The 23893-nt window shown below is 40.1% G+C and overlaps 1 protein-coding gene and 1 long non-coding RNA gene across 3 annotated transcripts in view; one reads left to right on the plus strand and one right to left on the minus strand.

The window, feature by feature from the left end:
- KCNQ5 (potassium voltage-gated channel subfamily Q member 5) overlaps positions 1–23893 on the plus strand; it is a 660896-nt gene that overhangs the window by 284372 nt on the left and 352631 nt on the right. For both annotated transcript variants that reach the window (XR_012883164.1, XM_075862030.1), the window contains exon 2: positions 16410–16500. Coding sequence is in view for 1 of the 2 variants with exons in the window: in XM_075862030.1 (XP_075718145.1) it covers positions 16410–16500 (91 nt within the window). In the remaining variant the exon portion in view is untranslated. The remainder of the gene's footprint in view (positions 1–16409; positions 16501–23893) is intronic.
- Positions 1–23893, minus strand: part of LOC142759636 (uncharacterized) — a 58798-nt gene that overhangs the window by 30857 nt on the left and 4048 nt on the right. The window contains exon 2 of the long non-coding RNA XR_012883165.1: positions 2755–2848. This is a non-coding gene — a long non-coding RNA (uncharacterized LOC142759636). The remainder of the gene's footprint in view (positions 1–2754; positions 2849–23893) is intronic.

Raw genomic sequence — 23893 nt, forward strand, 5'->3', positions numbered from 1 at the left:
GCTGGATGGTACAAAGGATTGAAAAAGTTTTTAAAACTTCTGGCTTATCTAATTGCCGGTAAACACTTTTTAACAAAAGGAATACTACCAAGTGATGAGCCTTATTTATTATTGGTATACGATACCTTACAACTTATCTTATGTCGAATCGTATGTATAAAAGTGTTACCTGGATCAAAGACATCTATTATCTGCCATATATGTTTCCGTGATTCCACCATTTAAAGGGTATTGTGTAAGGTTTCTACAGATCTTCACCACTGACTTCACCACTATTCTTATTATCCATTAGTTACACATTTACGAGTGTGGGACATGCCAAAAATGGCAGTTGTACATAACGGAATGATTATCTAAATGCAAGTGACAAATTTAAATGTGTCCAGGCAAACAATGTGTCCAGGCAAAAATTAAACTTTTATGTCTCTGTCAATCATTGTTCTGTAGTTCACTTTGTATAATGCATTGTCACCTTACAAGTACAGCATATATATGTCTGATATCCAGCCCACATCTTGTTAAGATGTATGTTCCTTCTTCGCTTCCTTCTTACTGCATTAAATAGAGATTGCAATTTAGTTGCCATCTCTATATAGCGATACAAAGCACTATCTCTGGAGTATAAATACTGATATGTTTCAATTACATTTTATTTGTGCTAGAGAACAGAAAAAACCCCCAATGTAAATCAGTAGATGGAAAAGACGTGTAGATTTTCAAGCCCATAATGTTAACTAATTTAGAGCAGTAAATGTACAAAGATCTGTAATTCATGATGTGTTTCCCATGTTTAATAGCTGCAGCCTTCATTTTATCTGTCTTTTAAATCTACAGGATACTGAAACATGGATGACATTAATCACGAGTCTTTCCTGTATTTACCCTCCTGTACCAGGCCTCTTCCACAATAACATATATTTAGTTCCCACCAGATAATAAATATATTACCAAGGACTTTTTTTTGCATTTTTAGATTTGATATATTGAGGACTGATTCGACCTTAGATGGCAAGACTGCCTTCGAGAGTATACATATACCTCTCTATTTTTGTATTTTAATCTATGGAATAGCCTACCACAGGAGCTAGTCACAGCAGGGACAGTAGATGGCTTTAAAAAAGGGTTAGATAATTTCCTAGAACAAAAAAATATTAGCTCCTATGTGTAGAAATTTTTTCCATCCCTTTTCCCGTCCCTTGGTTGAACTTGATGGACATGTGTCTTTTTTCAGCCGTACTAACTATGTAACTATGTAACTATGTAATATACCAGTGTTTTTAACATTTAAACTTAAGCTAGGCCATCAATGTTTGATCGGTTTGGGACTGACCTAAGGCAGGACCTCTGCCGACCAACAAAGTGAAGGGGCCACAGCCTTGGTCAAATATTTGATGGATTGGCCATCAAGGATTCTAAGAATATGCCATCAATGTTACAGTCCTGGAGTACCCTTTTAGGAACATACATATAACAAAGACAGCCCCTGCAGCTTCTATGATGTCTATAGGTATACTGTACCTACAAAAATATATTTGCTGCATTTATAATGTACCTTACTGTATTACTATGTAACTGTTACATATCATTGTAGGCTTTTCTTTCGAGCACATAATGTATTCAGCAAGATGACTTTCACATTGTTTAGTATAAGGCCCTGTTCACATCACATTTTTGTTTAAGTTTAGCGTGTACGTTGGGAAAGCTCTCGACATACATGCTAAATGTGTTCATTGGGCTCCATTGTCAGACAGAAGCCAAACAAGTGTCCAGGCCTCCATCTAGCCAGTATACATCAATACACCACAAAGACTAAACGTATGGAATAGCATAGTAGACCACAATATTCCATCCCACAGAGTCTAGTAAAAAAGTATATGTTAAATGTATGTTTTTTTTTTTACATTGTAGCCTTTGGTTGGTACGTCATAAGCTTTACAATAGCTTTTCATTACGTATTCATCAAATGGATGCCATTATAGTCAATGGGTGAAGGATGCGTTAAACGGATGCCTGGCAGTGGCCTCTGTCATCCATAGGCTATAATGGTATCCTTTAAATAGATACATCATGTAAAAGGGTATTGAGAGTTCATGTCGTATCGGTTAAATGGATACCATTATAGTTCATGGCTGACGGATGCCACTGTTTGGGCATCCATCACAGCCTATGTTTATTGTATTTGTCGGGAGGGTTTCCCAGGCTATACGTCAAACTTGGACCATAGAATGTGATATGACCAGAGCCTTACAGAGTCAATTGGAATTTTACTAGAGGTCTAGCAGTTTCCGTCCTAACGGTGACTTGTGTTGCTCATTACTGTCCATCAATTGTGACCGTATGTCAAATACTGATGGCATGGAATGAAAAATATTTAGATTCCTGAAATAAATGAAGTAACAAACGTTTTTACCAGTTGTGAATACTGGCACAGTTTGGTGTTACAGAATAGCTGATCTCTGGGTGTGTTATTAAATCAATCATGCATGACAGAATATGTCCCTAAATAGAATAACAAAATAGGGTGGTGACATTGAGGTAGGGTATCTTTTAATTTTTGAGGGATTTTCAGCAACATATATTTGTTGTGTAGAACTAACAACCATTCCTTTTCATATCAAATGTTCATTTAAACACAAAATATACCCAAAGATTAAGTTTGCTTCTTTTTTGTACTTTTTGTGCACTGTTTGCCTTCTGAGTTGTTTGTTATTTCACTGTTTTTTTCTTCCATATTATAGAAAATTACTTCATTACCTCAAGCGGGAACATAGCCAAATTGAACCTTAAGTAGAGTAATGCTTTTAGGAGTCCATCTCCAATTTCAAGTCTGTGTGTTACCAGCTCAATCCTACAAAAAAACAAAACACCCAGATTATATTATCCAATAATATATATTGGAAGATACCCCAGGTAAAGGACCTGTACATTTTATATATATTTATATAATATAGGAAGAGATGTCCAAGTTCTTTGATTACAGTTTAAAGGGTATATTTGAAAGGACAATATATTTACAATTATTTAACTTGCTGTCCAGAGTTTGGTAGATAATTAGATAGATTTAACTTCTTCACATTCTATTGTGAACTGACATATACGTAGTTACATACCGTGTTTCCCCGAAAGTAAGACAGTGTCTTACTTTCTTTTTATCCCCAAAAGCCCCACTATGTCTTACTTTCGGGGTATGTCTTATATTGGAAAAAAATTGTCGAATTATTATTTATTTATTTTTCACAAACTTTATTTAACTGTTTTACATTTTTTTTTTTAGTCCCACCAGGGTACTTCACTATGCGATGTGCCGATCGCATATATAATGCTTTGGTATACTTAGTATACCGAAGCATTATTGCCTGTCAGTGTAAAACTGACAGGCAACCTATTAGGTCATGCCTCCGGCATCGCCTAACAGGCAGATGCTGAAGGCAGACCTGGGGGTCTTTGTTAGACCCCCGGCTGTCATGGAAACCCAACGGCGACCCGCGATTTGTTTGCGGGGGCGCCGATCGGGTGACAGAGGGAGCTCCCCCCTCTGTCAAAAACATTAAATGCCGCTGTCACTATTGACAGCGGCATTTAATGGGTTAAACTTGCAGCAGGAGCCAGGCTGTGTATAACAGCCGTGCTCCTGCCGCTGATGGAGACGTATGGAGAGGGGGGCGGCGCGCAAGTGGGCAGGAGGCGGCAATACCCCCATGTTTCCCCGAAAGTAAGACATATGTCTTACTTTCGGGGTACGGCTTATATTAGCCGACCCCCCTGAAACCCCCGATACGTCTTACAATCGGGGGTGTCCTACTATCGGGGAAACACGGTAGTTACGTAGTTACATAGTTAGTACGGCTGAAAAAAAGACACATGTCCATCAAGTTCACCAAGGGACGGGAAAAGGGAAGGGAAACATTTTTACACATAGGAGCTAATACTTTTTTGTTCTAGGAAATTATCTAACCCTTTTTTTAAAGCCATCTACTGTCCCTGCTGTGACCAGCTCCTGCGGTAGGCTATTCCATAGATTCACAGTTCTCACAGTAAAGAAGGCTTGTCGCCTCTGCAGGTTGAACCTTTTTTTCTCCAGACGGAGGGAGTGCCCCCTTGTTTTTTGAGGGGGTTTTACATGGAACAGGATTTCACCATATTTTTTGTATGTGCCATTAATATATTTATATAAGTTAATCATGTCCCCCCTTAGTCGTCTTTTTTCAAGGCTAAATAGGTTTAATTCTTTTAATCTTTCCTCATAACTTAGATTCTCCATGCCCCTAATTAGCTTCGTTGCTCTTCTTTGTATTTTTTCCAACTCCAGGGCATCCTTTCTATGAACTGGAGCCCAGAACTGAACTGCATATTCTAGATGAGGCCTCACTAATGCTTTGTAAAGTGGTAATATTACATCCCTGTCCGGCGAGTCCATGCCTCTTTTAATACACGACAATATCCTGCTGGCCTTTGAAGCAGCTGATTGACACTGCATGCTGTTATTTAGTTTATGATTTACAAGTACACCCAGATCCTTCTCAACAAGTGAATCCGCCAGTGTGGCTCCCCCTAGGACATATGATGCATGCAGATTGTTGGTACCCAGATGCATAACTTTACATTTATCTACATTAAACTTCATTTGCCAACTGGATGCCCAAACACTTAGTTTGTTTAAATCTGCTTGCAATTCACGAACATCTTCCATAGACTGAACTATATTACATAGCTTGGTGTAATCTGCAAAAATAGAAATAGTGCTATTAATCCCATCCTCTATATCATTAATAAATAAGTTGAATAATAGTGGTCCCAGCACTGAACCCTGGGGTACACCACTTATTACCGGGGACCATTCAGAGTAGGAATCATTGACCACAACTCTCTGGATACGGTCCTTGAGCCAATCCTCAATCCAATTACAAACTATATTTTCTAAACCTATAGTCCTTAATTTACCCACTAGGCGTCTATGGGGGACAGTGTCAAATGCCTTTGCAAAGTCCAAAAACACTATATCCACAGCGGCCCCTCTGTCTAGGCTTCTGCTCACCTCTTCATAAAAACAGATTAGGTTAGTTTGACAACTTCTGTCCTTAGTAAAACCGTGCTGGCTGTCACTTATAATACTATTTTTTTGTCACATAATCCTGTATATAGTCCCTCAATAGCCCCTCAAACATTTTCCCCACGATGGATGTTAAGCTTACTGGTCTATAATTACCCGGGGAAGACATAGAGCCCTTTTTGAAAATAGGCACCACATTTGCCCTGCGCCAGTCCCTTGGCACTATTCCAGTCACTAGAGATTCTGAATATTATGAAAAGGGGGACAGAAATAACTGAACTAAGCTCTTTAAGAATTCTAGGGTGTAACCCATCTGGTCCCGGAGCCTTGTGCACATTTATTTATTTAATATAGCTTGGACCATCTCTAAATTCATCCAATTCAGTATATCAACCTTATATATTAACAGCACTGGCACCAGCTACATCAGCTGCTCTTTCTTCAGTTGTATATACAGAGCTAAAGAACCCATTTAGTAACTCTGCCTTCTCTTGATCCCCTGTGACCAACTCCCCATTACCACTATCTAGGGGTCCTACATGTTCAGACCTTGGCTTTTTAGCATTTATCTACTTGAAGAATTTTTGGGGATTTGTTTTACTATCCTTGGCCACCTGCCTTTCATTTTGTATTTTTGCTAATTTTATTACATTTTTACAGATTTTATTAAGCTCTTTATATTTTACAAAGACTGCAGATGTACCCTCAGATTTGTATTTTTTAAATGCCCTTTTTTTGTCATGTATTGCCTCTTTCACAAAAGGTGTAAGCCATGTGGGATTTAATTTTAGTCGTTTACACTTGTTACCTATAGGAATAAATTTTGCACTATAATTACCCAAAGTAGATTTGAAAATCACCCATTTATCATTTGTCCCATTATTTGACATTAGTTCTTCCCAGTCTATATCCTGAATTGCAGCCCTCATCCTGGGGAAATTGGCTTTCTTAAAATTAAATGTTTTTGCCCTCCCAGCGTTTGTTTTTTACAGTATAGGTAAAATTTAACTATATTGTGATCACTGTTACCAAGGTTTTCACGAACATTGACATTCCCAACAAGATCTGCATTATTAGAAATGACCAGATCCAACAGAGCTTCACCTCTAGTCGGGTCTTCCACAAACTGGCCCATAAAATTTTCCTGCAATAGGTTGAGGAAATGTCTCCCCTTTGCAGTTGAAGCCGAACCATGACACCAATTAATATCCCGGAAATTAAAATCTCCCATTATCACTACAGTACCCGCCTGTGCAGCCCGCTCCATCTGTTTATATAGCTGACCTTCCATCTCCTCAGTTATATTGGGGGGTCTATAGATTACACCAAAAGTAATTTTTTCAGTGTTTACCTCCCTTTCTAGTTCCACCCACAAGGTTTCAACCTCCTCACAGTATTCACCCACTATTGTCTCTTTCACACTCGCCTTCATATCACTTCTCACATACAGACATACACCACCGCCTTTTGTTTATTTTATGATGAATTATATAACAAGACTAAATAAATTAAAAAAAAGAACACAATATTCTATTAGATAACAACTATTTCATGTGAGTGACTTTTGAACAACATTTTGAAATTCTGTGTTCATTAATTTCATAACATACCTTAAAGTGTAGCTAAACGTTTGACAAACTTCTGACATGTCATAGTGACATGTCAGAAGTTGGATTGGTGGGGGTCCGAGCACTAGGACCCCCACCAATTGCTAGAACAAAACAGCTGAAGCACTCATGTGAGCGCTCAGCCGCTTCGTGTCTGCTCTGCTTTTTCCGGAAAGCCGATGTATCGGAGTACGGGCTCATAGACTTTCTATTGAGTCTGTACTCCGATACATTTATTTCCGGAAAAAGCCGACCAGACACGAAGCAGCGGAGTGCTCACACGAGAGCGCTTCAGCTGCTTTGTTCTAGCGATTGTTGGTGCTCTCAGTGCTCGCACCCCCACCAATCCAAACTTCTGACATGTCACTATGACATGTCAGAAGTTTGTCAAACGTTTAGCTACACTTTAATAATGGTTGACGCTCCGTTATGTCTCTGTAGCAGAGATCCAAATCTCCTGCTTCTCTACAGAGAAGATTGTTGCTGCCTGCAGCCACTACTAGGGGGAGCTTACTGCAAATAGATTTATAAAACTCCTGTTGAGATCAATGATAAACCGGTATTCATTAAGGGAGTATTCCCAACTTAAACATTTATAACATATTCATAGGGTATGTCATAAATGTCTAATAGATGCGGTACTCAAACCTATACCAAGAACGGGGGTCACCAGCCTCCACATCCAGGTGGAGGATGAATGGAGAGGTGGCCGATCATGTGCGTGGCTCTCTCCATTAATTTCTATGGAAGTTACGGAAAAGCCAAGTCCGCTTGACCAATTATTTCTGTAACGGTCATACAAAAAAATGACGAGAGCCACGGACACCCCTCATATTCTCCCATAGATATACCATAAATGATTAAGTTGAGAATAAACTTTAAGCACCTAAGCTTCCTCTAGAGGATATTGCAGGCAGACCGAATTTTATCATTTAACTTTATGGTTATGTTATGCCATATGTGGATGACAATTATGATGCTAATAATTATTGTTCCTGTATTTTTTCTTTTTATTTTGTTATTAATAATTATAATTATCTTCATTTTAATGTTTTGTAATTGTAGTTTCCACTTAGTCATATGACCTGCATATAGAGAGACACTATTAATTTTTCTGAAATATCTAGTAATCACCACTTACCTATGTATAAAACCTAGTAATTAAATATATTTCTTTATTTCTTAGGCTTGCATATTTTTGATCCGTGTCTTGCAAGCCTGTATTATGCTATTAGACTGGAGAAAGCTAGAGAACATGTCTTTCCACATGAAGATCTGTAATATAAATTTACTAGACTTCATCTATGGAAGAAATCTTGACTTCTATACAGCACTTGTCAAACACTTCTAACGAATGGCAATAACCTTTGCCATATCTCATTGTACTACATAAACAGCTCTAGCTAAACCTATAAATGGTGGAAAATTTAAGCTGTATGGCTTGCATTATCAAAAATGTTAAACAATTATTTTCCACCCTGTCTGGAAACCACTATCTGCTTTGTGAGTAATGTCGTAAGTATGACTTTTTAAGGGGTGGGGGGGTCACTTTTCAAGGGGGCATCCCAGCAGCAAGTAAAAGAGACTTGTAACTAGGAGATGATTCATTTTGTCAATGTTTACACTTTTTAGTTCAATGGAAAGTGCCTTTTATAAGATCAGCGTATTAGCGAATATGACAGTTTATCAGTATATATCGCTATTATGAGTGAAATACTTGTTTGGACAGATATTATAACAGCTAAATAATGACTCACTAGCAGAAGTAAATGTTTTTTAGAGTCGTGGGTATGCAAAATGTCACTACATCACGCGACTACAATATTGTATATTATTAATGAAGGAGGTGACCACTAGTCCCCGAATTATATAGAAACCTGCGCTGCTTTACGGACCCTTATTGTTGTCTCATTCTGCAATTTACAAACATAGTACTGCACCAATATTGCTCTGTTTGTGTTTGTCCCATATGCAGCAATAGCACACTTGTTAGCATCTGTTGAAGGGTTCTGATATGAGGGTACTGTAGCTGCCATTATAATGGAGGCACTGTGACTAGCTCTTATGGTACTGTGCTTTGTTTTGTATTATGGAAGACCTACGGTTAGCTCTGTTGTGAGAGCACTGTATGTGGCATTGTAATATTGGAGTATTAGAGCTGTGGCTGGATCTGTAATAGGAGCAATGTGGCTCTGATGCCGTGCCCAGCAATGTAAGGGTGCACTGTGGCTGACATAGTTATGAGAAACACTGCTCTAAGACATGTGCCAGCTTTGTAGCCCGCGGCTTGGTACATTTGGCTCTTGCTCATTGTACACATACAGCTCATTGAAACCCACTCATGGACCACAGCGTATGTAGAGCAATAACCGATGGACAGGGCATTCAATTATAGTTGGAAGTAATCCCTGCATAAAAATACTGAGAGCATCACCTGTTTACAATAGAGAACTGAAAAAAGAAAATCAAATGCAACAAAATGCTTTATTTCAAATGACTTTAAATCTGAGCTTTCAAAAATCAGCCAACCAGCCATTTATTCCTTACACAAGGCGATCTCAGGTGAATCAGCGTTAATTCTCTTTTCATTTTCTTAATATATGCACTTTTAGCAAACAAATAAAATAAAATGTAAAAAATGTGATTGAATAAATTGTTATTATGACTATGAGCATTATTATCTATTATTTAAAAAAAAAAAAAAAAAAAAAAAAAAGGAAATTTCTTCCAGAAATACGTTAAATACTGTAGATTGTTTAATTGCAATTCAATGAATCTTTTCCCTCTATACACCTGTAAAATGTAAAGGTCAGTTCAAGTTTTTTGGCGCTGATTTTGACATGGAAACCACGACGGTTTCCAACTCAGACCTCCCATTGAATTCAGTGGGATGCAGAAAAAATCCTACTCTAGTTTTGAGCGTTTACTGCTGCGATTTTTGCCTGTGTTTCTGAGGCAGATTTTTTTTTTTTGCCTGCAAAAGGCTTAGTGTGAACTAGGCCTAATTCTTTGGCTGTATTATTATTTTTAGGTCTCTCTAGTATTTTGAGTGCTTGTTTTGATTAACACTTGAATATTTGTAAAGTCTTGTTAAAGGGGTAGTCCAGGATTTGAAAATGATGTCTGATTTGTTTCAGAAACATCACCGCACTTGTTCATGGGTTGTGTCTGGTATTGCAGCTCAGTTCTATTGACGTAAATAGGGCAATGCTGAAATACCACACACAACATGTGGACAGGTGTGGAACTGTGATATGGCCAACAACCGCACCATGTTCGGCGCGGCTGTCAAACACCCTGTTAAAGGCTGCACATTATTGCGGGTAAAACGTCCCTTTACCTGCAAAATTGTGTGGTTATTAATTAGTACACCCATTATGGCTTCACGATTTTGCGGGTAAAATTTCCCTAAAGCGCAGCCATTGACACGGTGTTTGACAGCCGCGCCGAACATGGTGCGGTTGTTGGCCATATCACAACCATGCCAGGGCCGCTCCGTATGGCTTACCCTAACTAATCTTTGCCCCACCCTGTATTATACTCAATTTACACATATATACACACACACACACACACACACACACACACACACACACACTGTAAATACATTTTTTGGAGTGAGAATGTCAACTTTTCTGCACACTTTCTTATTGTGTGCTCTTTCAAATTTTTTCTTGTAGCCACTACTTTTAATTTCTGCTTGTGCTCTGTTCTTTTTAACATTATATAGCATAAGGGATACATTACATTGACAATGAACAGCACAAACAATGAACACTGAGTCATAAAGCAAAGAAATGCAGACACTAATGTATTGCATTAAAATGTTTTAAGTAGACTGAATGCATTTCAATGTTTATATCTCTGTACTTTATCAGATAGGGAGGAATAATGATTGTTACTTTTGGAAAGTGAGAGATGGGAAGAATATGTGGTTGCTGAGTGTAAAAATGGGCACCCGTCCTGCGCTTCCTCTATCAGATGTACCTGCATTCATTCTGTACTCATATATTCTGTAGTGTTAACCATTAAGTGCCAAGAATTTGGTTAAAATATATTTAAAGCAGCTTTGTCATGAGTACAACCTCTTTTTAAAATGAAGCCAACTCCGTCATGAGCTAATAAGCGCGGATTTGGCCTCAGAAACCCAGCTTGTCGGTATCTCCAGGGGAAGAAGCAGCTGGCCATAAAGTTCTCCTGCAGCGGCCGCAGTAGGAAAAATGTAGTATTACATGCCAGCCATTCAAGTGAATGGCCAATCATGTAATACATGGACAAATCAAGTCCTTCAGAATGGAAGCTTCTCTTTGCTAGCTGTTCTCCACTCTGGCTGGGTCCTAAATGGGGAACCCCCATCTATCATATCCATATGCCTTAATAAGCATATGGACAGGGGTTTTCTTCATGAGAAAAACCCTTTAATACCAAAATCAAGAACTAACCCACTCAAAAGCAGCAACAGTATTTTGTGTAATTAGTGTTTGACTTGTCATTGGGCTTATGTAAACAGACTACACAAACCAGTATATAGGCCATCCATTGTAGAAGATATGTCACATGACCAGGGTCGGCCTTAGGGGTGTACGACCTGTGCCTTCGCACAGGGCGCATCACTCCAGCAGGTGGAAGGGGGCACTGCGCTGGCTCCCTTCCCCTGCTTGTTTCAGAAGCGCCCGGGCCCGGCAACTCAGCAGTCGCTGTTCTGCCCGGGCGCTTCTTCACTCAGTGGCCGGCGCTACCGCTGTAGCAGCCATGGCGGCTGCTAGCGGCGACACCGGGCATAAGGGCAGCAGCGCTGCTAGAAGCCGCTGTGGCTGCTACAGCAGTAGCCATGGCCCTATAGCAGAGCAGAGAGGTATCTACCTGCTCTGCTATCTACTAGCGCCACTGTAGCTCCCTGTAGAAGCGGAATCCCCATGTGGCCAGGGATTCTGCTCCTGGACAGAATAACGTCACTGTCCATAAATGGACACAGATGACAGAAGCTTCCCCTGGAGTGGAATCCCCAGTCACAGAGTCGGCAACGCTGTAGACAGGGATTCCGCTTCAGGAGTTTCCCCTGATGAGACTTTGTTCAGGGGACTGTAGAGTGCTTACACTCCTATAAGGGTCATGTTACTTTAACCAATTCCATTCCCCCCATTAGTGGCCATGCCCCCTACCAACCCCCGTCCCTATAATAAAACTCGAACACTTGGGTTGGATAAATTCGGCCACAGCAGCCATTTTATTTACAAACAAATATAATGAACAACAATTTACAAATAAGAATAACAATGGAAGGGGAGTCCTTGGAGCTACAAAAGTCTGTCACCAAACAGCCCACCTGCATCATACTTTTACTCCCAGCCATCACCCTACTGGTTCAGGGGCACCGTCATACCTGCAGTTGGCTGACCTAAACCGCAACCACTCCCCGGGACACCACCCAGCAGGAGCCCAAATTGACCAGACTACCAACCATAATAAATTAGGGAGGGACCATACCCCCGATGAATCCCTCCCCCACAGTAATTTACCACCAACTCCAAGGACCCCCAATCCACCATACTACTGCTGCGACATCGCAAAACCGCTCCCCAGCATCCTCAGGTACCTGTGAGAAAAACAAAAACAACGAGCAACAAAGCGAAATAACAAAATTGCCAATACACAGACGAAACAAAACATTTAGGGAGGGAGGGCGGGACAAGCTTTCCTGTACTCAGTTTAATTGTGTCCTTCCTCTCTGCCCACCCTTAAATAACCTAGCCTCGCCCCACTAACCACCCCCACTCCCTCCTAACCACCCCTCCTAACTCCCTTAACTCCTTCCCTGCCTACTTCCCTGATCATGGTGGCCTCCCCCCAGAGCATTCTGCCGGGTCCGGCCTGTACTGTCCATATATTGACAGAGACATCAAGGAGCGCTCCAGGAGCGGAATCCACATCCTCCCTTCAGGGAGCTTCAGTGGCGCTCTCTACAGGAAGGGGGGGTTGCTATCTACAAGGGACCTGTGGGCTGTGTGTCAATACCTACAAGGGGGCTGTGTGGCACTACCTACAAGGGGCTGTGGGCTGTGGCACTACTTACAAGGGGGCTGTGGGCTGTGTGGCACTCCATACCAGGGGGCTGTGTGGCACTCCCTACCAGGGTGCTGTGTGGTACTCCCTACCTGGGGGCTGTGTGGCACTCCCTACCAGGGGGCTGTGTGGCACTCCCTACCAGGGGGCTGTGTGGCGCTCCCTACAAGGGGGCTGTGTGGCGCTCTCTACAAGGGGGCTGTGTGGTGCTATCTACAAGGGGGTTGTGTGGCACTACCAACATAGGGGCTGTGTGGCGCTATCTACAAGGGGCTGTGTGGCGCTATATACAAGGGAGCTGTGTGGCGCTACCTACAAGGGGGCTGTGTGGCGCTACCTACAAGGGGGCTGTGTGGTGCTACCTTCAAGGGGCTGTGTGACGCTACCTACAAGGGGTTGTGTGGCGCTACCTACAAGGGGCTGTGTGGCGCTACCTATAAGGGGCTGTGTGGCACTACCTACAGGGGGAATCTGTTTGTGGTGGGCTGATGGTCATTTTACTGTGAGTGGGGGGGCTGATGGTCATTTTACTGTGAGTGGCGGGTTGATGGTAATTTTACTGTGAGTGGGGGGCTGATGGTCTTCAAGTGGTTTCTGCCTCTGACCTCCATTTGAAATTAATAGGAGGCAGAAAATACGTGCGTCACCTGTTTGGAGCTTTTGTTCATGCGTCTTTTGCATTAGCTTCAACGGCTTAAGAAAAAACACAAAAAAAAGGTCAAACAACGCTGTCATTTCCTGAAGGAATTTTGAGGCAGATTTTTTTTGCATCATAATAAACGCTGTTTGAACATACCCTACGAGTATAGTGCTTGTTTTTAGCCATTTTCTGTCTTTTTCTAAACAATTTTTGGTAGGGGTGCCCTGAGGAAATTGTATTTTTCCAGTGCTGCCTCAAGTCCGAAAAGGGTGGGAAACTCTGTACTAGGCTACAGGATCACGCTGGCCTACGCAAGGTTCCCGTCATGGAGCAGCTCAGTTCGTTGTGGGAATGGGGCCTAGGTGAGTACAATTTTTGTTTTTGTTTGGCGGCACTGTCTACAAGAGGGAGGTGGGGGACTGTATGGCACTGTCTACAAGGGGGAGGTGGGGGGGGCTGTATGGCACGATCTACAGGGAGGAGGTGGGGGATTATGGCACTGTCTACAGGGAGGCTGCATGGCAAAATCTACATGGGGACACTATACTGTGTGGGGGCCACTAGGCGGACATTATACTGAGTAGGGGTACTACAGGGGGCATAATAATGTGGCCACAATTAGAGTACAAAATAATGGGTCCTTGAAGGGGTTGTAATATACTATATTATTAAATGTTATTATTATTATTACACTGTATGGGGGCATTAAAGGGGCATTATAATTTTTTTAGGGGGCATTTTTTATTAACTCCTTCCCGACCGCCCACTGTCTTTTGACATCAGGCGGTGCAGGTGCTTAGTCTACAGAGATGTCTTTTGGCGTCGCTGCAGATGAGGCTGATGAGCGCAGGTGTGAGCTCATCCTCTAAGCAGGAGCTGTAACGAACAGCTCCTGATCTTAGAGCAGCCCCCTGAACACAGCTGGGGTCGGAAAACATTCGGACTCCAACTGTTTAACCCTTTGATTGCCGCGGTCCGTGACCGTGGCATGATCAAAGGGAATTCCCCTCTTTGATTGCATCCCCGGGATTCCGGTGATACGATCAAACACCAGGGAATCCCTCTGCAGTCAGCCCTGGGGACCTACAAAGGACCCCAGGGCTGTCTGTTCTGTTTGCCTGCTGTTCGGGCAAACTATGTGCTGCCCGATCAGCAGCCTGTGTCATAATGACACAGTGTAATGTATTAGCATACAGGAGTATGCTAATACATTACAAGTAAAAAATAAAGTTATAAATAAAGTTATTCCTTGATCCCTTGATGGGATTAAAAAAAAAAAGTAACAAAAAAAATAAATAAACAAGAAAAAAAGTCCCCAAAAAATTCATTATTTTGCATAAAATACATTTTATTGCCCCTACATTAAATAAAAACAAAAAACCTACACATATTAGGTTTCTACACGTCCGTAATAACCTGAACAATTAATTGAATGGGTTATTTAGCGTGAAACAAGAAAAGCAATGCCGAGAATCGCTTTTTCCTCACCGTAAAAAAAATTTTTTGGACCCCCCAAACTGTGGGGAAATAAAATACTATTTCTCTCGCATAAAACAAGGCCTCATACAGCCACGTCAATGAAAAAATAAAAAAGTTATGGCTGCTGAAAGGCAGAGAGGCAAAACCAGAAATATTTAGCTGGTCATTAAGGTGTTTTCAGGCCCGGTCATTAAGGGGTTAATGATGGAGGTGGGGCGCCGAAAGATCATTTCGCATGGGGCGCCATCTAGCCTAAGGCCGGCCCTGCACATGACATATACTGTCGTCTATACTGTATGTGATTTCTGTAGGCACAAGGAATGTTTTTTCTTTTAAAATAAATGGTTAACACATCACTATTGTATATAGCATAAAATTGCATATTATGTAACATTTGTATCCTAAGGATCTCATGATATTATAAAACCTATTAAAAACAAATTCCTTGTTTTAGATTCCTATTATTTGCAAAGTCTGAAGCACAAAATATTTATTATCTTATGTTTTTAATTAGAACCTAAGCGGCAATGGCTGCTAACAGTCTGTATTAATGAACCAGCTGATCCTGCTAAATGTTAACAGGTTTGCTCGGCTACTGGTAGGCCTGCGCTCATCAAGGTTGAAGAGTTGTTGACCCCCAACAAGAGCAAGGTCGGCATTATTCCAATCAATTGTGGAGCAGAAGCATTGTGTGACTTTATTATGCTGAATACTGTTATTATTACATATACAAATGTGGATTGGTAGAAGATTTATGTCATGTTGGGATAAACATGACATATACTCAAACAAAGTATGTGAAGTGGGAAGCATTTTAAAAAGGTGGCAAAAAAGATGGTCAGATTTCAGACATTGCCTCAAAACATAGTCCTGAATTTGAGTGCACTGTGGGTAGACTTTCTCTTTTCTCCATTGCCTTCAAGACAGTTACCTTCCCTGCCCTGTCTTGGCACAAGCATGACGTTGTGTAAATCTTTCGGTTTTGTTCACACTTTTATTATGCCTTCCGTTTTTACAGGAGCCATAAAAGATCTTTTATGCTCCATTGTCTAACGGATCCTAATGGATACTAATGGCACCCATTGACATATAAAGGACTATCAAGTTTCCGTATTTTTTTACTTGATAAAATATTGCAGCATGCTACTTTAAGGCCATCAAAGAGCAATGTAAACCGAATGGAAAAGACCTTATGGAACTTTATCTAATATGAATTCATTATCACAATAGCATTGAATTTTTACTTTATTATTTCAATTGGATTGATGTTTCTAAAGTTGTATCAGCCATATATCCAAAAGGCCGAGTGAATATTTTTGCTTTATAGGGTAAAAGACTGTGGTGGCTTTCTGCTGTCTAGCTCTACTATGTGGGTTCTCCAATGTGCAGATTTGAGATATGACACTATTTACGACCTTTTCCTGCTATGAGGTTCATGAATGGTTTATATGTAATGATTGATAAGTACCTTTACTGCTAATGTTAAATGATATACATTTATAATATATTTAAACTAAAATTAATGTTACAAAAACATTACATTAACACTATTTATTTCTATCTTTTTCAGTTTTCTTCTTGTCTTCAGCTGCTTAATTTTGTCAGTGTTTTCCACCATCCCTGAACATCAAGAGCAAGCTTCATATTGCCTCTTTGTCCTGGTAAGTGATAAAGTAAATTTTCCATGGTGACAAACAATGAGTCAATGTTCACACCAGAATTTCATAAATATTTGAAAAAATATATATTTTTTTAGATCTCTTCCCACATTGAGAATTCATAGAATACAAGGGATTTTCAATTATGCTCTAAATTCAGTCTTCAAGATCTGATCTCAGGGAATGTAGCAGGAGGGCAAGGTGATATCGGATGACAAAAGTACCAGAGAATCCTCTGGTCGGCCCAAGCTCTCACACAATCATGGCCCTGTAAGGTCGGGCTAAAGACAACTCCATTTATAATGGCGCCAATCACTTTCCAATAGGGTCTATTCCTATTAGACCTTATTGATGATATTTCCTGCATGTGCACTGACAGCAATAATGTTTATGATGCCATTAGAAGTGGACGACGTGTATAAGTTCTGTATAGATGGGGGTTGGGCACTCATAATCATTTTCTCTGAAATTAAGAAATTAAAACAAGAAATGAATACACATTTTGTGCCGTAGTACTTGAATTTTATTTGTGAACTGCTGACATTTATTATTTATTTATCTTTATCCGAAGGCTAAAAATAAATCACTGATTTCGTTTTCAATAAATGAATTCAATAAGTGAAAAACTTAATTCTTTTAAATTGTCAATAGAAAGAGTTCTGAAAAATTACGAGTGAGATGTTCTATACCTTTCCTGATCCTCTTTAAAAGTAACAAAGTTTGCTACATAGTTTACACAAGGTTTACGTTTTTAAAACGGCAATATTCTTTATCTGTTGCTATCTTTGTTGTAGCATTGCACTAGTTTTCCCCATTGACTTCACTGAGAAACACCTCAGCATTAAAAATAATTCCTACATTACATCAGCAAACAAGGTTTAGAAGACCCTGCACTCCTGATACAGTAGATAGTGGTCCCAGACATGGTGGACCAGAAGTGTTGGTGCATGCATCAGCATACAGTGTCCACACAAGCTGTGAATATAAATGGCACATGGAGATCTCCACAAGAGTTGATGATTTTTTTCATGGGTCAGCTCATAGTAAATAGGGGGCACCTTTCCTTAAAGGCTTGTAAAAACTAACCATACAGATGTGTCCACCATTAACTTTGCTTGAATTCGGTTAAGGACTTTATTGTCTCATGAAACAAATTCAATACAATATTGCGACATACTGCAACCCACATCACAACCACTGGGCGGCCACACATTAACACATATAGCATAGACCCTCTCGTGGCAAAGTATCGCAAAATCATGGTTTTTTTTTTCATTTCTGGTCATTTCGCGCCACACATCTCAGGATATGTAGAGATATCAGGAAAGGTAAGAAAGGACACATCTCTAAAAATACAATGTTTATCTAATTTGAAAACATTTGTTTAAGTTAATAGGGTTAAAAGCTATAATCTCAGAATTAAAATGATGATCATTTAATTTGAGGATTAAGAGATTGTGGAGGGGCGGTTCCCGCTGCCAGGACTCCCAGTGTGGAGCCGCTATTGCAGGGAATAACAGTCGCTAAGTAATTATTTCCCCTAATGAAACATGACACAAAGCCCATTGAAATCAATGGACTGTCCATGTAATGCATTGACCTGTTGGAGCCTCCACAGCTTAGAGCCACTTTTGTGGCTAATAGAGATAGGAGTCACTGATTGAGAGAGCCCTTTAATTAATTTAGAGGAAGACCGTATAAATATACCCTGAAATAAGGGCAAGCACTATGTCAAAGTAGTTCGCTAATACCCTAGTTATGTTGTGTTCTCTGCTGGTTGAGTGACTGCCAAATGGCTTCAATTTTTGAAGGGGTATTTGAAACTTGAAGGAAGGGATCAGGCAGGCATGTTATGTTCTTTTAGTTGCTGAATGATACTTCACCACTTGTAAGACAAGATGAGTCCATACACTTTCAGTCTTTACTGATATGTGGAGGGGATTTCTGTAATCAGTATAAGATTGGCTTATGGTGTTTCCGTTCCGCACTTCCTTACAACACAGGTTCACGGTGATTTTCTTCTAGCTCTTCTTACAGTAGGCTAAACAGAGTCTTGTGGGATCAATTAACCTTTTCTACTCTTTGACATATTACGGTTCTTGTTCTCTCTTCCTGTCATATCTACACTTCAGTGAACATTTGATAGCCCCGAGGCACATAATGCAGGGATAAATATACACCCTGTTAGTGTACCTTTCAGCTAACTACTTCATTGTTACGCTATCTAAAAATGTATCATTCTACAAACTTTTTTTTGTTGCCAACAGGTTTGCTCGTATTGTATATCAATTTGATCTAGTAGTACTATGTTGTATTAGAGACTCTTGGGGGTTGGTAGCGAAATGGAATCTATCCTGCTCTTTTAAGCACATTGAATACAGTTTTTAAGACTTAAAAACTTGCTGGCAGTGTTTATTTATTTGTGTTGAATTTCATTTAAAATCTATTGATGATAAAAGTGATGATGGAGCAGTAAACACTATCCAACAATGTACAATAAACGCAACTATGCAGCTTTATCTTTTATATTTTATATTTTTCTTTGAGATAAATACAAATACTTTACTTCATACTTATTTAGAAATTTATGCTTACTAGCAAAGCCATAAACAACAAGATTTCTGGCCCATAGCCCGGCAGGGATAACTGACAATTTACAGGGCCGGCGACATAAAATAATCTAGAATTGGATTTGTATGTACATAGTATATATATAATAGTGTATATAGTAACTTACCAATAGGGTTAATTCACACGTAGACTAAATGCTGCAGATTTTCTGCAACGTATTCCATTGCGGAAAATCCGAAGCATAATACAGAAGCAGCAGGTACACAGTGTATCCGCCCTGGTAGCTGTAAGCAATTTTAGGTGAAAAACCGCACCAAAATCGCATCTCAGAAAAAAACTAAAAACGTATGCTCACCCAGAATACTGTGCTTCTTCGTCCTGTGATTGGCTGCAGAGGTCACATGGAATGAAACGTCATCCCAGGAGGCCAGTCTGCAGGATATCAGAGGGTAAGTATTTATTTTTACTCTTTTGTCTTCCGCAGCGGACATTCCAGACGAAAAACTGCACCACAATTTGGTGCGGTTTTTCGTCCAGAATTGCCTGCGGCTGCCAGGGCGGATACACTGTGTACCTTTACGCAGCGTATCTGCCCTATCTGAACTTACCTATATACTTCTTCTTATCGAACTGGCCCCTCTCTGATTCAGAATGCTGTCACTTATAGCCAGAAGTATGTTGTTTCTTCCGATTTGATGACGCGCCGACACAGCCCCATGTGATCGAGTGAGGTCTTTCGTATCGGTGGGTCATTAAATCACATGGCCACTAGGGGCCGGCACTGTGACACTCGACATGAAAGAACAGTAGCAGAGGCTAGGGGTGGGCGGAGCTAGTAAAGCAGAGGAGAAAGAAGGGGATGCCGGGACTTGTAATATAACAAAATAATTTTTTTTAAGTGTAAATGACTAGCAGACATTAGGAAAGATGTGTAAGAGTGTTTTTGGTGATTTACGTGATATTTTGGGTCCCCGGATAACCCCTTTGAGTCAAGATTTTACTCATAAGTACTGAGCATGAGTAAATTAAGAATGCTTATATTCCGGTGGGATTTCAGGTATTACTATGCATGCTCCCCTACTTATATATATATTGGGAGAAAGAAAACTACTGGACATGCTTTCATACTTCTTGTTTGTGAGGATTACAAAATATTAACTATTAAGCTACTAAAGACATCATGACAATCAACGTTATTCATTATATTCACCTATTTATTACCTTTTCCTTATTTAGATCCATGCCTTTGCTTTGTGCATATTGTTTGCTCTTTTTACTCTTATTACTCTGATTATATTTTATTCATTTTTTTTTTCTCCCTTATCCATTCTTATTAAAATTGATTTTATGTATTTTTATTTATTCCCTTATTCTTTGTTATTTTTAACCTTTCAATGTTTTTTGGGCTTCGTTCACATCTGCACCAAGGCTCCGTTGATGGGTTCCGTCAGACCTTTCCAAACGGAAACCATAGCTTCACGTTTGCATTACCATTGATTTCAATGGTAATGCTTCCATTGCTAATGGTTTCCGTTTGTCTCTGTTCCGTAAGGTTTCCATCTTATCGGCAGAATCAATAGCGTAGTCGACTGCGCCTCCATTCCTGCCATTAACTTACATAGCCTGACTTTCAATGGAAATACTCTCTCACATCTCATGCCTGCAGATGAAACATTTAAGGGGGAATTTATAAAGGGCTTTACACAAATTTTCTGGCTTTAAAGAAATAGCACATTTTGCTATATGCCATATTTGCGCAATAATTTGTGACCGTTTTCCAACATTGAGCAGGAAACTATTTATCATGTCTTAAACTCAGAGTAGTGGCAGGTAAAGCCTCAATTTGTGCCCTATACAAAGAAAATCAGTATAACGCCACATGCACACGATGTATATAACTTGCAGTTTTGCTGCTTGGATTTTGCTGCAGCAAATCTGCAGCGTAATACAGTACCATAAAAGTAAACGAGATTTCAAGTAATCACATCTACACGCTTCATAATTTTGCCTGCATGTATGTTGACCTGCAATGTGTTTTTTTCAATACTCACAGCATATCAATTTATCTTGTTTTGCTCCCATTGTATCTGACAAGTCAATTAAAAAAAGACACCAAAATCTGTAGCAGATAATTCACACCTGTTTTCGTATCAAAATGTAAAATACGCACCTAAAAATGCATTAAAAGGAAATGCAAATTAAGTGGAGAACGGCTACAAGGAGCCTATCATTCTCAAGAGAACTTGTCATGTACTGCGTTACATAGACAGCCCATTGAATTCATTGGGCACTGTGTAATATAAAATGTTCCTTGTGGTAGTTAAAGGAAGAGCAAAAAACACGGCGCCACATGGTGCAGGTCAATAGGTTAAGCAGGTGAAGGAAAAAGTTACCATGCTCACCTAAAGCCAAAGGTATAAGTCGCAAGAGTAATCCACAAGTGCTGCTGCCAGATCCGAACCGGTTCACATAGGTAACCGCTTGACAAGATGAGTGAAGAAAATGGAAAGAGATGGATCTTCTGGAGGCGCTGCTGCGTGGTACGATCAAAGGAATATCAGAGAGATTTGGTCTGATATAAAATCTGTTTTATTGGAACAAGGTGGCTACGCATTTCGACGCTGAACAAGCGTCTTCCTCAGGTCATGTACACATTACGATTCTGATCCTTATATATCGTAATGGATTCAATTTGACAGGAAGAGAAAAAAACGCAAAGTCCGGGAGTACATGGCCTGAGGAAGACGCTTGTTCAGCGTCGAAACGCGTAGCCACCTTGTTCCAATAAAACAGATTTTATATCAGACCAAATCTCTCTGATATTCCTTTGATCGTACCACGCAGCAGCGACTCCAGAAGATCCATCTCTTTCCATTTTCTTCACTCAACTTGTTGTAGTTAGATATAGTTACATAGGTTAAAAAAAAACATCAGTCCATCAAGTTCAAACCATCTTTAGATCAATTATACGTCATTTATTTCCAGATTAATATAACCCTGAATGCCATTTGTCATTAAATAAGCATTAAGCCCCTTTTAAATGCCAAAAACTGAATCCCATATTCAAGATGTGGCCTTACAAAAGATTTATAGAGGAGTAATATTACGTTTGAAACACAGGTTTTTTTCTTTCTTTTTATACACACTAAAATCTTATTTGCTTTTGCAGCGGCTGCTTGACATTGAGTGCTGCTGTTTATCTTACTTGTAAACAGAATATCCAGGTCCTTCTCTGGTTCCGTTATCCCCAGTTTTATGCCATTTAACGTATATACATTTATTCTATTCTAGGTGCATTACTTTATATTTATCAACATAAAATTTCATCTGCCATGTTTTTTCCCAGGCTGCCAGCTTATCTAGGTCTTTTTGAAATATTTCATAACCATGCTGAATTTTAAGCATCCTAAGTTTTGCAGCATAATAAAAAACTGACACTTTACTGTCAATCCCATCCACAAGGTCATTAATTAAGAGAATAAAAATAATTGGGCCGAACACAAATCATTGTGGAACTCCACTGCTGACTTGAGCCCATTTTAAATGTGTATATCATTTAGAATGACTCTTTGTTTTCTGTCCCTAACCAATTCTTTACTCACGTGCAAACAATTTCCACAAGTCCCTGTCTCTGTAGCTTCAGTACAAGGCTGTTGTGTGGTACAGTGTCAAATGCTTTTGCAAAATCCAGGTATATCACAATCCGCCACATGACCATCATCCAGATTTACACTTACCTCCTCATAGAAACCAAAGATGTTGGTTAGGCACGACCTGTTTTGTTTTTTATAAAACGATGCTGGTTATCAGTTTTTAGATTATTCACCGCTAAAATACTTTTACAGTTTATCTCTTAGAATACCTTCAAATATTTTACATACCACAGATGTCAAACTTGATGGTAGTTACTAGGTTCCACTTTCTTACCCTTCTTATATATTGGTACAACATCAGCCGTCCTCTAATCCAAATGGCACTGATTCTGTTACAAGAGAGTCTAAGAAGATGAGATACAATGGTCTGTCAACTACCGAGCATAAATCCCTTAATACTCATCTGGGCCAAGGGCTTTATCAATATTTAATTTGCTCAGATGCCGCTGTACTTCCTCCTATGTTAAGCAGGTAATATTGTGTGTAGAGCCTTTATTACTGTCCCCCTGAATATCTGGCACTGGGAGCAGTAAACACCGATAAAATGTACAAGTTTATTATCTCAGCTTTCCGCTTGTCCTCTACAATTATATTCCCACGGTCACCTTTAACTGGTTCCCGACCGTTGGCTGTGTTTTTACGGCCAGCGGTCAGGGTCCTTAAAACCCACGCCATAGACTTTTTACGGCTCGGGTTTTAACTTGCTGCCCGAGCGATCAGGCAGCTGAATGTCGGGTCTCCGCCTGTCGGTGACTGCCGGGGACCCTCAGGAGAGGATAGAAGCAGCTTTTGCTGCTTCTGTCGTCTCTGATCACTTGTACACAGCGCTCAATGAACGCTGTGTATAGGAAAAGAGGCAGCGGCCGCGCCGCTGTCTTTATTGCTCCCGGTGTTCATGTGACTGGTCACATGATCACCGGGTGCCATTAGTGACAGGCTGCTGCAAGGTCTTACTAGACCCAGCACAGCCCTATTAGTGACAATCGTCACTATGAGAGGGCTGATTTCCCCTGTAACTGGGGCTGCTGTGCAGCCCCAGTTACAGTGGAAAAACATGGTGTAAAAGAAAGAAAAAATATATATAAAGTTCCCCAAAGGTCTTTTTTGACCTTTGAGGGACAGACCATAGTAATAAAAAAATAAAAGTAAAGTAGAGTGCAACATTTTTTTGT

The sequence above is a fragment of the Rhinoderma darwinii genome, chromosome 4 (assembly GCF_050947455.1).
Source record: "Rhinoderma darwinii isolate aRhiDar2 chromosome 4, aRhiDar2.hap1, whole genome shotgun sequence".
Classification (NCBI taxonomy): domain Eukaryota; kingdom Metazoa; phylum Chordata; class Amphibia; order Anura; family Rhinodermatidae; genus Rhinoderma; species Rhinoderma darwinii.